Here is a 14,165-nt window from a genome sequence, read left to right on the forward strand (position 1 = left end):
AAGTAGGCCTACTCAGATCTTGTACTTAAAGGTCCCATATCATGCACATTTTTAGGGTTCATATCTGTATTTAGTGTTTCTACTTGAACAGGGGTCAGCAACCTGCGGCTCTGGAGCCACATGCGCCTGTCCAGTGGATCCCTGTGGATTTTTAAAGTGGAAATGAATAACTGTTTTTTGTTTACATTTTCATTTTTATGTATCATTGTTGTAGGTCTATGGTACGACGGTACGACGGAGTATTAGGGCCACATGGAGGAAAAAAAAAAAATCTGAGATTTCAAGAATAAAGTCATAATATTATGAGAATAAAGTCAGAAGTCTAAGAGAAAAAAAGTCGTGGTATTTTGAGAATAAAGTAATAATATTATAAAGTAGTAATTTTACGTGTTATTTTCTTTTTTTCTCGTAAATTTATGACTTTATTCTCGTAATATTACGACTTTTTTCCTCGTAATATTATGACTTTATTCTGGAAATCTCCGATTATTTTTCCCTCAATGTGGCCCTAATACTCTATAGTACATTTGCACTTTGGCCCTCACTGCATTAGACTTATATACTATATACTTAGTCTATAAACTGTGTTACCTTCATGCTCAAATGTTTTGCAGCTCCAGACAGATTTTTTTTTTTGTCTAAAATGTCTCTTTTGATAGTAAAGGTTGCTGACCCCTGTACTAGAACATGTTTACACGCTGCAATTTTAAAACAAACAAAACTTTATTTTCCTCATGCTGTCTGCATCTCAACTGGACTGCATTGGAATTGCGTTGCTAGGCAACAGCTTGGGTCCACGTCTACTACGTTTAAAACGGTGTAATGGTCTATATACTATTGTATATTTGTGACATCACAAAATTACAGAAATCCTGAGAGCATTTGTATCAAAGGCATAGTTTCTGAATACGGTCTGTGTGTATTTCTCCATGGATTGAGCGTTTTGATTCATTCATAGTATTTATATAGCACTTAAATCTGCTTTATAATTAACAAAAAAAAAAAGACATGAAAATCTCACTTTTTACAATTGGGACCTTTAAATTAACAATACCACAGTGTAGAAATACTCTGATACAAGTTAAAGTCAAAGTACAAACGTATTGACATCAAAATATACCACAAGTACCAAAAGTAAAAGCACACTTTATGCAGAATGGTCAATTATTGGATTATATTTATTGATGCATTAATGTGTGTATCACTTTAATGTTGAAACTATATATATATATATATATATATATATATGGGGGTCTGGTGCCTTGCTGAAGGGCACCCCAGCATTTTACATCATCACCCAGCTGTATACCAAAAGAAAAAAAAAAACAGAATTCAGGTACAAATCATTTTATTTCACATTTCCATGTTGCAGTGCCTAGCTACAATGAGGAACTTTCTCTCAGATGCTTTACCATCATTATCACTGTGTAGCTACTTGGCAGTGTAGCCAGCTAAACAATGCTGCTTTAAATGTGGTGTTTACATTGCTTGTGATGGATTAAACAACAGCAAACTCACACTGTACCACTGGCGAAATAAAGGCAACCTGTAGATGTTAATTAAAGCAGACCCAAATTAGACCTGAAAGTATATGACTGTACAGCTTTACATCTCTCAGCTTTACACCCCAGATATTCAATAAAGCTCTCCAAATAAAAAATTCATATTCAGTCAGGTTTACAGGAACAAGACAGTAAGTGCTTCCCTCGTGTTCAGGTGAGTCCACAAGGAGCAGAGATCCTGGGTTGTATAGGTGTGCAGGTCTACAGTTACAGTCCCAGGTGAGGGTGAGGCCCAGCTTTACTGGAACAAGCAGTCTGAAGGGAGAGGCTACAGTTTTTAGTAAGTGACGATGGATGAAGCCCCAAGGCGGACGAGCCGTGCTGCTGTATGATGGGCCAGAACACCGGGGGAAGGGCGAGCTCGGCGGACAGCACTCCTACGACCGACTGGTGAGGCGTGTGGCTGAAGGGGTAAAGTGGAGGAGAGTGAAGGCGGAGGGGGCACCGTGAAACATCAGAGTCTGAAGGAGCGAGAGGAGGTGGGCAAACATCCCTCGTTTTATCCACATGAGGAGGAGGAGGAGGACAGCGATGAAGAGGAGGGATGTTGATGTCAATGTCCTGTTTGTCTTCCTCCTGTCCCACCTTGCTGCGATGTGGAGGCTCCTCCAGGCTGCTGTCTCTGGAGACGGGGGAGCACCTCTGACCTTTACGAAACTTTGCCCTCCTGTTCTTGAACCACACCTGGACAAGAGAGAGAGAGAGAGAGAGAGAATAAACAGCAAACGTAAGTTTATCTATTTATACAGCACAATTCACACAGAAGGCAGTTTCAACGTGCTTTACAAACATTTAAACTTTAAAAGGTTGAGTAAAGAATGTGAAAATAGGTAGAAATTTAGAGGCAATGTCAAAGAAAATAGTACATTTTTGTTATTAGATAGATAGATAGATAGATAGATAGATAGATAGATAAATAGATAAATAGATAGATAGATAGATAGATAGATAGATAGATAGATAGATAAATAGATAGATAGATAGATAGATAGATAGATAGATAGATAAATAGATAGATAGATAGATAGATAGATAGATAGATAGATAGATAGATAGATAGATAGATAGATAGATAGATAAATAGATAGATAGATAGATAGATAGATAGATAGATAGATAGATATATAGATAGATAGATAGATAGATAGATAGATAGATAGATAGATAGATAGATAAATAGATAGATAGATAGATAGATAGATAGATAGATAGATAGATAGATAGATAAATAGATAGATAGATAGATAGATAGATAGATAGATAGATAGATAAATAGATAGATAGATAGATAGATAGATAGATAGATAGATAGATATATAGATAGATAGATAAATAGATAGATAGATAGATAGATAGATAGATAGATAGATAGATAGATGGATTGATGGATAGGTAGATAGATATATGGATGGATAGATAAATAGATAGATAGATAGATAGATGGAAAATCTTAACTAGAAGCTGAACTAAATCCATACGTACACAGGTATGTAAAGATTTGCTCTACTGTATTATTCTTTAACATAAGAAGTATTTGTGTTCCTCAGATTAATATCATCCATTTTCTTCCCCTCATTAAAGCTACATATATTCAGAGAATATATATTAATATCAAAAGTTAAATGTTTTTTTTCATTGTAAATAAACAACTACAAGCAGTATTATTAGTTTCCAGTCAGGTGTTGGACAGAGGAGTGTGCTCTCTCTCACCTGAATGCGAGCCTCAGGCAGGTTGATGCAGACAGCCAGCCTCTCTCTCATGCCCACATCTGGGTACTGAGTCTGCTGGAAGGCTTTCTCCAGAGCCTGCAGCTGTGACACCGTGAACGCCGTCCGGCTGCGGCGTTGCTTCTGCTGGTTGCCATAGCGAGCCTCCAGGATCAGCTCTGGCAGGACAGAGAGAGATAACAAGTCAACACCAAAACATAGTCAGGAGCAAGTTCTCTTCCTCTTACTGTAATAAGGAGCATGACAGGGAAGTCGTTTTCTATTTTCTCTCACATTTCCATTTTTCTTTAGAGCTTTGACCTGATTTTAGACTTTTATTTAAAAAAAAAAGCTCTCTCTTTTCTTAGGCTCACATGAATCTGTGAAGTATGAATTCATTGGCTTTGCACAAGTGGAAGTTGTATCAGGTGGAAGCCAGATATAAACAGTGGTGGTGGAATTCTTCACTGAAGTCAAAGTAGCAATAACACACTTTTAAAAATACTGCAGTACACGTCCTGCATTCATAATTTCACTCAGGTAGAAATACATACAAGTACTATCAACAACATAATGCAACAAAATTACTTAACTTGTAAGTAGCATTGCAATGTCAGTAGTGCTGGGCAATTAGATCATTTTTAAAAAGCATATTTTTATATATTAAATCTTTATTTGCAAAGCAACCAGTGGTGGAAGAAGTACTCTTTACTTAAGTAGCAGTAGCAATACTACACTATAGAAATACTCTGTTACAAGTAAAAGTCATGCATTTAAATGTTTACCTACAAAAGTATTGGCATCAAAATATACCTAAAGTACAAAAAAGTAAATGTATAATCATTATGCAGAATGGCCCACTGTAGTGGAGTAGAAGTATAAAGTAGCAGAAAATGGAAATACTCAAGTAAAGTACCTCAAAATTGTAGGTAGAAGTTGAGTAAATGTGTTATTGTTTCCACCACCACAAAACAAATCAGTGTTCATTAAAGCTTTTTTATAAAGTTTATATTGTTCATAATCTATTGTTCATCCCTATTACTATCATCACCATTAACTCTCTTTGTATTTATTAGTTACATACATTTTATTTGATCTATTAGTTACATACATTTTTTAAAACATGACATAGCAACAGAACCTGATTTAAAGCTCAGACTAAAGAGGAGCAGGATGCTGCTGACCAACCTGCCAGTCTCTCGGCCACAGACAGGGTGTGCACTGCTGGGCTGGCTGCTGCAGAGTAAACGTGGTACTGCTCTGCCATCTGGTGGTGGAGGTCCAGCAGCATGGAGCTCACACCGTGGAGAGGATACACACCGACACCCCCGAAACCCAACGAGTTCATGTTGAATCTGAGGAAACAGAAAGACTCACTTTACTGACTGAAGGGCGCATTTTTTTTTTAACACGGATAGCACTATTAAACCTTATTAAAACTTTCTAAATACACTTGCTTCTGATGTTTTATGTAAATCAGAATCAGAATCAGAATCAGAATCGTGTTTATTGACAGTAAGAGGTATACACTAGGAATTTGCTTTGGTTATGTTGGTGCAAGTCAAACAGTATAATAACAAAAGAATAGATAAAAACGTTACAATAAAATAAGAATAAAAAAATTTAAATTCTACCAATATCCAATATACAAAATAAGCTATAAACAAAAATAAACATGAAAGCACTTAAACTTGCCATGTTAAAGGCTACATTTATGAGGTCAAGGGAGCAATTACTATAAATATGTTGTTAACTGTTAATTTAATAACATTTTTTTTTTCTTGGCATATTATAACTGTTCAGATTGTGAATTCTGTATTGTATAAGTTGATTAATATGTCTGTATGCATTGGCAACAATTATTTTTCTTTTAACTTATACTTTTATATTCTTTTATTCATTTTTTTATCTTATGCACTTTGTGCTCTTTTATCTTGCTTTAATATATATAAAGCACTTTGAATTGCCTTTGTGTATGAAGTGTTCTATATAAATAAACTTGCCTTGCCGGGAAATTTTTAAAATAAAATATCATCATTACATTTTTTACGAGTTTGTCGAGATCTTTGCTCTTAAACTACAAGAATACCAAAATTGACAGATATTTTGCTAATTATATCCATAAAAGCAGCATTATTTTAAACTCAAATATCACAACTCATAAATGTGTATCCATAATATACAATTAAGACACAATAATCCTCCCTTCATTCAGGGATGAAAACGTCGTTAAATCTTCAGGGGGTTTTTAGGCTCCTTGTCTGTTTACCTGAGATCCAGCGCGTCAGATCCAGGTGCGCTTTTACGCACAGGAGTGTGGAGCTGCAGGTGCGTCTGGTGTAGTCCAGTAGCTCTTAGTCCAGTTTGGGCCTTAAATCCTCGCACACTAACTAGCTCTCTCTTTGCAGTGGATCTGATTCTCCGAAACCATTCTCACCCAGGACAATTTAAGAAGCATTTACCCAGACTCCCCTCAGCCATTAGCCAATAGAAAGAAAGGTATTATCTGGGATTAGGTGGGATGAGGGGGGAGATGGGGGCTGCAAGGAGCTCAAGTTTGTGAAACTATTGAACTTGAGATTTATGCCAAAGGATCCCTCCTATAAGCGAGCGTTTCATTCCCTCCAGTTAAAACAATTAAAACAATGTGGTGGGCTAATCTCCGAGGCAGGCCAGATTAAAATAACAGCCTTTGATTGTGCTCTCCTTCTCACTCCTCTTTCTCCCAGGCTGCTGGCTCTGACAGCTATAGGGGGAGGGGGTTTCTCTCTCTCTAAGGGTTTGTTTTGCTAACAAGCACCATATTTTGCCCATAAACTGTCACCATGTGAAGTTAATCTGAACCTCCTCAATGAGAACTATTTCTTTAAAAATCCAGTTGAATTAGAAGTCTTCCCAGGAACTAAAAAACAGGAAAAAAAAACATCAACAACATCTTACAACCTCTTATTTATCATCAACTCTTTCATCACTTCTGGTTCATTTTATAAACTATACTCCAGGAAAGAGGACATTTACTCAAGTACTTCACTTAATTACAGTTTTTTGGTTGAATATTTCCATTTAATGACACTTTATACTTCCATTTTAGTACTTTTTGCTATAATTACATGACAGCTAAAGTTAATTATATATTTTTTTTCACACAGTATAATGTGCAGGACATTTATTTATCATTTGTATTTTGCTATATTGTCATTCATTATATTTTTATACAGCTACCTCCAATTATGGATACAGGAAGAGTCATAGTTAAACATTAATCTGCTTACAATAGCGTGTTTTAATCCATTTATTAGATTTTTTTACATACTATTACTATTATATACAATATACAATACTATACTATTTATAAATGCTAATACTTGACTTAATTACATAGGTTGAGTATTTCCATTTTTATCCCAATTTATACCTACAGTATATTTTAGAGGTAAATAAAGTACTTTTTATTGCATTTATCAGACAGCTATAGTTAGTTATTACTTTGCAGATTCAGATTTTACCTACACAGTTTATAAAATGTGTTATTGCTATAGATTACACAGCCCAGCAGTATATAAAGTAGTTAAAAATTGCCCATTAAAACATAAGATACTTGCGATGGGCAGTTTGTTTTTGATCACAGAGTTGGCAAAACAATTTCCCCACTTGTTCCATTTAGTGCTGTTTATAGGAGCTTTTGATGAAGGATATCTTGTCTATGTTGCATACAATTTGAGATGAGCTGACGTGGACGAGAAATCCTTAATCTACTCCGAAAAATAGAAATTTGAACTTCTGCAATGCCAAGTCAACTAAAGATCTGCTGAAGATCATGCGATATGATTGAAAGCTCCAGAACACCTACTAAATGGATCATGTAAAAGATTGTTTTGCCAATTAAAATACTGTTTACACATTAATGCACGAGTAATAATCTGATGTGAAGTGCGTTGGATTATCACTCTCACAAACAAATTATATTTCCCAGAGTGTTAAACGTTTACTTAAGTAGAATTTAGGTACTTGTACATTTCAGAGGCAAATATTTCACTTTTGCTAATTTACTAAATTTATTTGATGAGTACAGTTACTCTGCAGATTCAGATTAATCATACAAAATATAATCAGCAAATAATTTAAGATGTATTATTATAGATTTAGATAAAACTTTATTGATGCTAAAGTGATGAAATGCATCAATAATCAACAATATAATATAGATTACTCTGAAATGAGCCATTCAGTGTAATGAGTACTTTTACTTTTGGTACTTTAAGAGTATTTCTACACTGTAGTGTTGCTACTTTTACGTAAGGAAAACATCTTAGTACTTCTTCCACCGCTGATTTCCCATCAGGCCAAGTCTATTTTATTCATACAGCCCAAAACCACAACACAACACACACACTGTACAACATACGTCACATCAAAAAATGTGGGAGAAATGTATGTTATTATTAGTTTCAAGGAATATTTTCTTGATATCTTCTTAAGTTTATTTAAAATGTAATTGTATTGACTTAATTTACCTAATGTACAACAGCAAAGTAAACTTCCTGATTCTCTAAAGTAACGCTTTACTGCGAGTACAACTTGTTGCATATCATTAAGTGTCTCAAATAAAGAACATAAATGACGATAAAGAAGATGCTACAGGTACATTCCTCCACCCGATTCGGCTGACACATAAAGAAATTGCTCATTTTTGCAGTAATAATCGTAGATAAACACGTGAGACGTCTTTGAGGATGTGCACAAACATCCGTGGTTCACTTCTTCCTCTCACACAATCAGACAGCTCAGACTTCCAAAATATGTGAAAATGTTTGTGCTCTTTTTTTACCCCTGGCTTTTTCTTTTTCTCCTCCTCCTTTCGCCGTTCTTGGCTGTCAAGCTATATTAGTGTCCGATAGAAATAAGTCATTTAGAAGAGGCTCTGTCGGCCAGCCCCTCAGCCTCACTAAAAGCTCCAGGATTAGGTCCCAGAGGCCTTTGTCTCCGCAGCCCGCAGGATTAGGGGAGATTTACTGCGGGGAGAGAAAAAAAGTAGTTATTTCATGGCACTTTCATGATGAAACCTGGCCAAAGCTGTGTTGGCTGGGGGGATTAGAGGCACACAAAGAGTGTGGTTGTGTGTGACCCTCCCCATCCCGGAGCCACTCACCGCCCCCTCCTCCCAGGATCATTTCCCCTTCTGTGGGCCAGGCAGGGCTTCACCTCCTACCCATCAACACGACCAGGGTTCAGTCCAAATGAGGAATGGCCTCCTCAATTAGCTCTGTCATCCAAAACTCACTCAGTGAGCTCTAAACATCACGTTTCTATTAAACATTTTTGTGAATTCAAAGTGAGAAACGGGCCTCGGTTGCAGCAGGTCTGATCACCAGGATGCGTGAGTGTTTTGGATTAAAGACTTAGGTGCAGAGGTAAATGAGAAGTTACTGGATTTGAGTCCCTCCTGTAGTGTCTAAAACCGCTTAAAGGGAGTTATCCTGCTCTTAGAGGATCCACTTACACATGCATGGATTACAGTGAATAAAAGACAAAAGGTCGAGTCACATCACTGACAACAGTCTCACCGCTGAGCAGGTGGAAACTCGCACAGGTTTAATAACTGTTGTCACATAGCGAGAGGGAATTACTGTAAGAAAATGACAACGTGAATAGTGAGTGACTGTCAAAACATTCGGTCTTTATCCCGCTTGATGGCAAATAGCATGAAGTTATTAAAGTTCAGCTAATAAAAGCGCTATCACGTGTGTTCCTGTTGCAAACATAGACTGAAGTTAGTGCCAGGCGATCCCTTCATTAATAAAGGTTAATAAATCATTTAGTAATCCAGTTATAAGCCATTAACAAGAACAATTTTTAGGTTGCCAGGTTGTGAAATATGTGTATTGACCACTTATTTCTAGAATAAGGTCTCCTAACAAAACATGAACCCTCACAACTGCAGGTTTAATGATTAAAGGTACAGTGTGTAGGATTTGGTGGCATCTAGTAGTGTGGTTGCAGATTGCAACCAAACTGAGTTCCCCTCCGCTCACTCCTCCCTTTCAAAGACTGTGGTAACGTGAGCCGCCGAGTGCAAAACCATGGTAACGCCATTCACCTCACTCAGGCGACATCCTTACCTTAATCACACTAGTTTAGGAGCAACGGGAGTCAGACGGCAGTTTTTGGTTTGTCCGTTCTGAGCTACTGTAGAAACACGGCGGAGCAACATTGCGGACTCCGTGAAGAGAGGACCCGCTCCCTACGTAGATATGAAGGGCTCATTCTAAGATAACGGAAACACAAGGATTCTTAGTTTCAGGTGATTATACACCTATGAAAACATAGTTGTGAATATTATATTCCATTTCTGCTAATAGAAATGCTACACACTGGCCCTTTAATGAAATGTGCATTGGTGGAAAGTGGGAGTCGGTTGAAGTAAATGAAGGTGGAGGGGCAGTTAATTTATCTTTTTTCTTCTTTTCTTGTCACTAAGAGGTTTTTGTTAATGTCTCCTGTTTAACAGATGTTTCTCCCCTTATGTTCAGGCTCTCTTTAATTACTCATCAATAGTGGAAAGTTGTATTGACAAGGGCCTGTCAGGAGGGGACCTTTGTAGTTGTCACTTATCTCAAAGGAAGGCCCCCCTCAGACACCAACTGGATCGATCGGCATGCAGAGCACAATTGAGAGGCCTTTGGGGGCCGCGATGATAGTACGGGAGCATGTGGGCCGAAGAGGGGAGCGCTAAAGACTTCTTCATCGAGGGGAATCGATAGGGCCGGCTGGCCTTTGACCTGAGGGAGACAGGGGGAGCGGGCGGCGGGTCAATCGGTCTTCTTAAGCCCCGGGATCACGCTGTGAGGCCTGACACTGGCTATGACACACTCGGGGCTTAGAGTGACATTGACCCGGCTGCAAACACACCAAGTACACACAAAAAGATAGATCCCAAACACACACATACATGGCTTTAGTTTAGAGAGCAGAGTTTAAATGAGAAGATATTTCAAGCGAATGAACCAATCCATTAGTCTGATTTTATTGATCTAAAATGAGTCTGAGAAATGTATTAATGATTCCTCCTTTATAAGACTTATTATCTTCCAATTAGCTCCTTATGATCTCCCGTGCAGCCCCTGGGAGCGCTGCAATAAGCAGCTACACCAGCAGATCAATACGAGGGACTGAGTAAAGATCAGCTTCTTAATTGGACGAGAGTGCTACAGATTAAAGACAGAGAGAGAGGGGGACAGGCGGTGGTTGGTGTCCCGAGGGTCAAGGGCACCCACAGCGGTCCAGACTGGGGTGCAAGGGGTGAGCTTGGACCAACAGACCCTGACCTGTTTAAGCCATCGTCTTTTCAGCACCATCTTAAGACCCAGTGAGAATACGAACTGTGTAAACAGAGATTTAGGTTTGAGTTTCATCCAAACTGAAGAAGAATGAAGTTACTCAGGAGACAGGAAAGGAGCAGGAAAGTGAGAACATTTAATATGATAAATATGTGCACAAATACAGACATTCAAAGTGCCGCTATTTCTGCACATATTTAGCATAAAAAATGTTCTCACTTTTCTGGATTTAATGGATCTCCTTGCGTTTTTTTTCTGTGTATCATGACTGACCTGTTTCCAATGTCTCTCATGCATTTGAAGAATGAAGTTACACATGCATCATGTCTTTTAAGTTCCCTCCATAAAGTATTTTGATTCTTTAAAACCATCTCCCGCAGTATGTTCTGACTGTTATGTCAAAATATGTCACCTTTCATCTTTCCAGCGCTGCTGCCGATAAGTTATTAAAGGGTGCAACAGATCGAGAACATTTTTCCTAAATACCTTTAGAGCTGAAATGATTAGTCAAATAATCGGTTAGAAGATTGACAGACAATTAATTGGCAACTATTTTCATAATCAATTAATAGTTTTAGTCATTTTTAATGCAAAAAATTGAAAACATCTGCAGGTCCCAGCGTCTTTAATTTGATGATTCGCTGCTTTTCTTTGTCTTATATGATAGTAAACTGAATAGCTTGGAGCTGATGGTCAGACAAAGCAAGACATCTGAAGACGTCACTTTCTGGGAAATTTTGACGACCATTTTCACTTTTTTTTATTTTAGACAAAACGATTAATCAAGAAAATATTTAGCTGAAGACCTAAGTACAATTAGCTGCAACTAATGATTATTTTTGAGCATTATTTTCTTTATTAATCATTTAGCCAAAAAGATATGAGAAATAAGTAAAAAAATCTCAGATTTGGGTCCACGGTAACATCTACAAATGTCTTGTTTTGTCTGATATAGAGTCCAAAACTTAATCATATTCAGTTTATAATTATAGAAGATGAAGAAAAGCAAGAAATATTCACATTTGGAAACATAACAGAAGGTGTAGACAATGAAATTTCTGTCATTTTTGCTCAATTGAATGATTTTAAAGATTAATCAATTATCAAAATAGTTGCAGATTCATTTTCTGTAGATGGACTAATCGATTAATCGATTAATTGTTTCAGTCTGCGGGCAGGAAAGTGTTTATTTGCTCCGGCTCTCGACGAGACAATGCAGCTCTTCATCTCTCAGCATGGGGTCGGTTTGGGAGCCCCGGCCTGCAGCTTCCCCCTCGTGACCCCCGCTAGTCAAAGGTGATCACGGCGGAGAGAGAAAGAGAGGCACTGATCGAATTTGATAATGAAGACGACCCCTCTAAGCTGCTTTGCTCCACATGTTCAAAATCTCTGCAACACTCAATAAACACTAGGAAGCCCCCCTCCCTGTCACTGGAACATTGTGTAGGTATTGATCCCGGCTAACTGGCTCTTTTAATACCTGGGGTCTGTGGCCCGGCCTGGGGAAATGCATACTGACATGTGACGGGAGAAGCTTAACAGACAAACACACCGAAGAAAAGATGGGCCTCTCAGTTTAGCATTTCTCTCCCATTTTTTCCCAATTTACACATCTGCTGAAGAAAGGAGAATTACGGCCACTGCACCTGCTGTTAAAAAGGGACATATAGACTACAAGAGGATCGGCACTGTACGGAGAAAAAGCTGTCACACTGTCAAGAACTATTTGTGCAGCAGAGGTGGAGAAAGTATTCAGATCTTTTACTGGAGCAAAACGTAGCAATAAAACTGTAAAAACACTCAATATTAAAAAAATAAATACTCATACAACAAATATAAGTTATGAAACTAATGTATCATCAGCAAAATGCACTTCAAGTATCAACAGTTAAAATAACTTTTATTCATTTGTAATTTTAGACCACTTCATTACTTATAAACACGAGTTGTTCTGACTTGAAGTCTTTTAATTCTTCAAGTTAAGTTCCTAAAGAAACATGAAAAGCATATTAGCGGACTTCCCAGCATGCATTGTTTGAGAGTTAAACCTCTCCAGGTTCTTTTTCTTAGTTTGAAAAAAATATGGTGGAAATCTACTGTGTATCGGTAATACATGTTAAGATAAGTCATGGTTGCTTCTTTTCATAATAATAAAACAATGCTAATTGCAAATAAAATGTAAACAGAAAGCAAATGTCTGTAATGTTTGATCCAACTTTAAATCTTAAGTTTACTGAACTTATTTAAGTTTAGCGAACTTAACTCAGTTAGTTTTACGTTCTAACAACTCATAAGATGTCATTAACCAAGTATTCAGTCTAAGCTCAGTTAACTCACATTTTGTAAGGCAGCAGGGGAACTTAGGTTAAGTTGAACCATCTTAAAGGGATAGTTTGGGTGTTTTGAAGTGGGGTTTGAATGAGGAACTTCTCCATAGTCAGTGTATTACCTACAGTAGATGACGGTCGGCACGCCCCCAGTTTGGAGAAGCAGACAGGAGTTACCGTATGGAACCAAAGCAATGTACTGCTGTGGACGGGGCAGCAACAAAACGCAGACACATAAAAGAAAGACCCACCTAAAAAAATCAATATCAGTTGAGGTGTATGCTATATTTAGAATATTTCCGTTGGTTTACCTTGCAGTCAGACAGCTATACAGTCTATGTTTCCGACGTGGAACTGAAGCCGTTACCTATGCTCTCGCCAAAGCAACCAGACTCCATTGAAAAAAATGGTTCACAGAACACGAGAGCTGCTGGTCTACCACTGCCTTTATAGGTTAGTTTGTTTGTGCTATTGTGCGACTTTGGTTAGTTCGGATTCACCAAAATCACACAATAGCACAAACAAACTAACCAACCAGCAACTCCCTTGTTCTGTGAGGTAAAATTACAGTTTTTTTTCAATGGTGTCTGGTGGCTTTGGCAAGAGCATAGATGGATACAACAGCTTCAGTTCCTCGTCAGAAAGGGCTGTCTAACGGCAAGGTGAAGCAGCGAATAAAAAAAAATATATAGCGTACACTTAAACCGATATTGTTGTTTTTAGGTGGGCCTTTCTTTTAGGTGGCTAAAATACGTTTTGCTGTCGGCTCCGTCCACAGCAGTACATTGCTTTGCTTCTGTGTCTGTTTCTCCAAGCTGGGGGCGTGCGGACCTTCATCTACTGTAGGTAATACACTGACTATGGATAAGTTCCTCATGATATTTCAGTAGTTTTTTATATTGTTCTTGTGGACTTCTCTTTTTGCTGGGTCCTGATTCCAGTCCAGCCTTTGAGTACCCTTTGTCATGTCTTTGGTATGTCTGTCTCTTGTCTGTGCTCTACCTCATTGTCAATACGGATGTCATCCTCTATTTTTGCTGCAAAACAAATCTACCTACGGGTACAAATAAAGTCACCTGAACCTGAACCTACAACCCCACTTCAAAACACCTGAACTATCCCTTTAAAATGATTTACAGTCTGTACATGCTGTTGGGGAGTTTAATCTGTAACTGATCAAATGTTTTGTATGTAAAGCCTTACTGAGCGAAATAACCACTAACTCTGACTGT

General features: G+C 37.8%; 1 protein-coding gene across 1 annotated transcript; it reads right to left on the reverse strand.

Annotated features, from left to right (window-relative positions):
- Positions 1 to 1,279: 1,279 nt before the first annotated feature.
- Positions 1,280 to 4,617, reverse strand: zgc:101100 (uncharacterized protein LOC445169 homolog). The gene is made up of 3 exons (XM_037770186.1): positions 4,458 to 4,617; positions 3,273 to 3,448; positions 1,280 to 2,246 (listed from the first exon to the last, which is right to left on the reverse strand). The coding sequence occupies exons 1-3, from the start codon at positions 4,615 to 4,617 to the stop codon at positions 1,770 to 1,772; spliced, it is 813 nt and encodes a 270-aa protein (XP_037626114.1). The 3' UTR covers positions 1,280 to 1,769.
- Between the last annotated feature and the right edge of the window lie 9,548 nt (positions 4,618 to 14,165).

This window comes from Sebastes umbrosus, chromosome 5 (genome assembly GCF_015220745.1).
Source record: "Sebastes umbrosus isolate fSebUmb1 chromosome 5, fSebUmb1.pri, whole genome shotgun sequence".
Lineage (NCBI taxonomy): Eukaryota > Metazoa > Chordata > Actinopteri > Perciformes > Sebastidae > Sebastes > Sebastes umbrosus.

Bases quoted from the DNA above. Each gene is read 5' to 3' on its own strand.
- zgc:101100 (XM_037770186.1), bottom strand. From the start codon at position 4,617: ATGAACTCGTTGGGTTTCGGGGGTGTCGGTGTGTATCCTCTCCACGGT. The intron at 3,449-4,457 runs GTTGGTCAGCAG...CTGTCCTGCCAG, and splicing joins TGTGGCCGAGAGACTGGCAG to AGCTGATCCTGGAGGCTCGC. The intron at 2,247-3,272 runs GTGAGAGAGAGC...TCTCTTGTCCAG, and splicing joins TGCCTGAGGCTCGCATTCAG to GTGTGGTTCAAGAACAGGAG.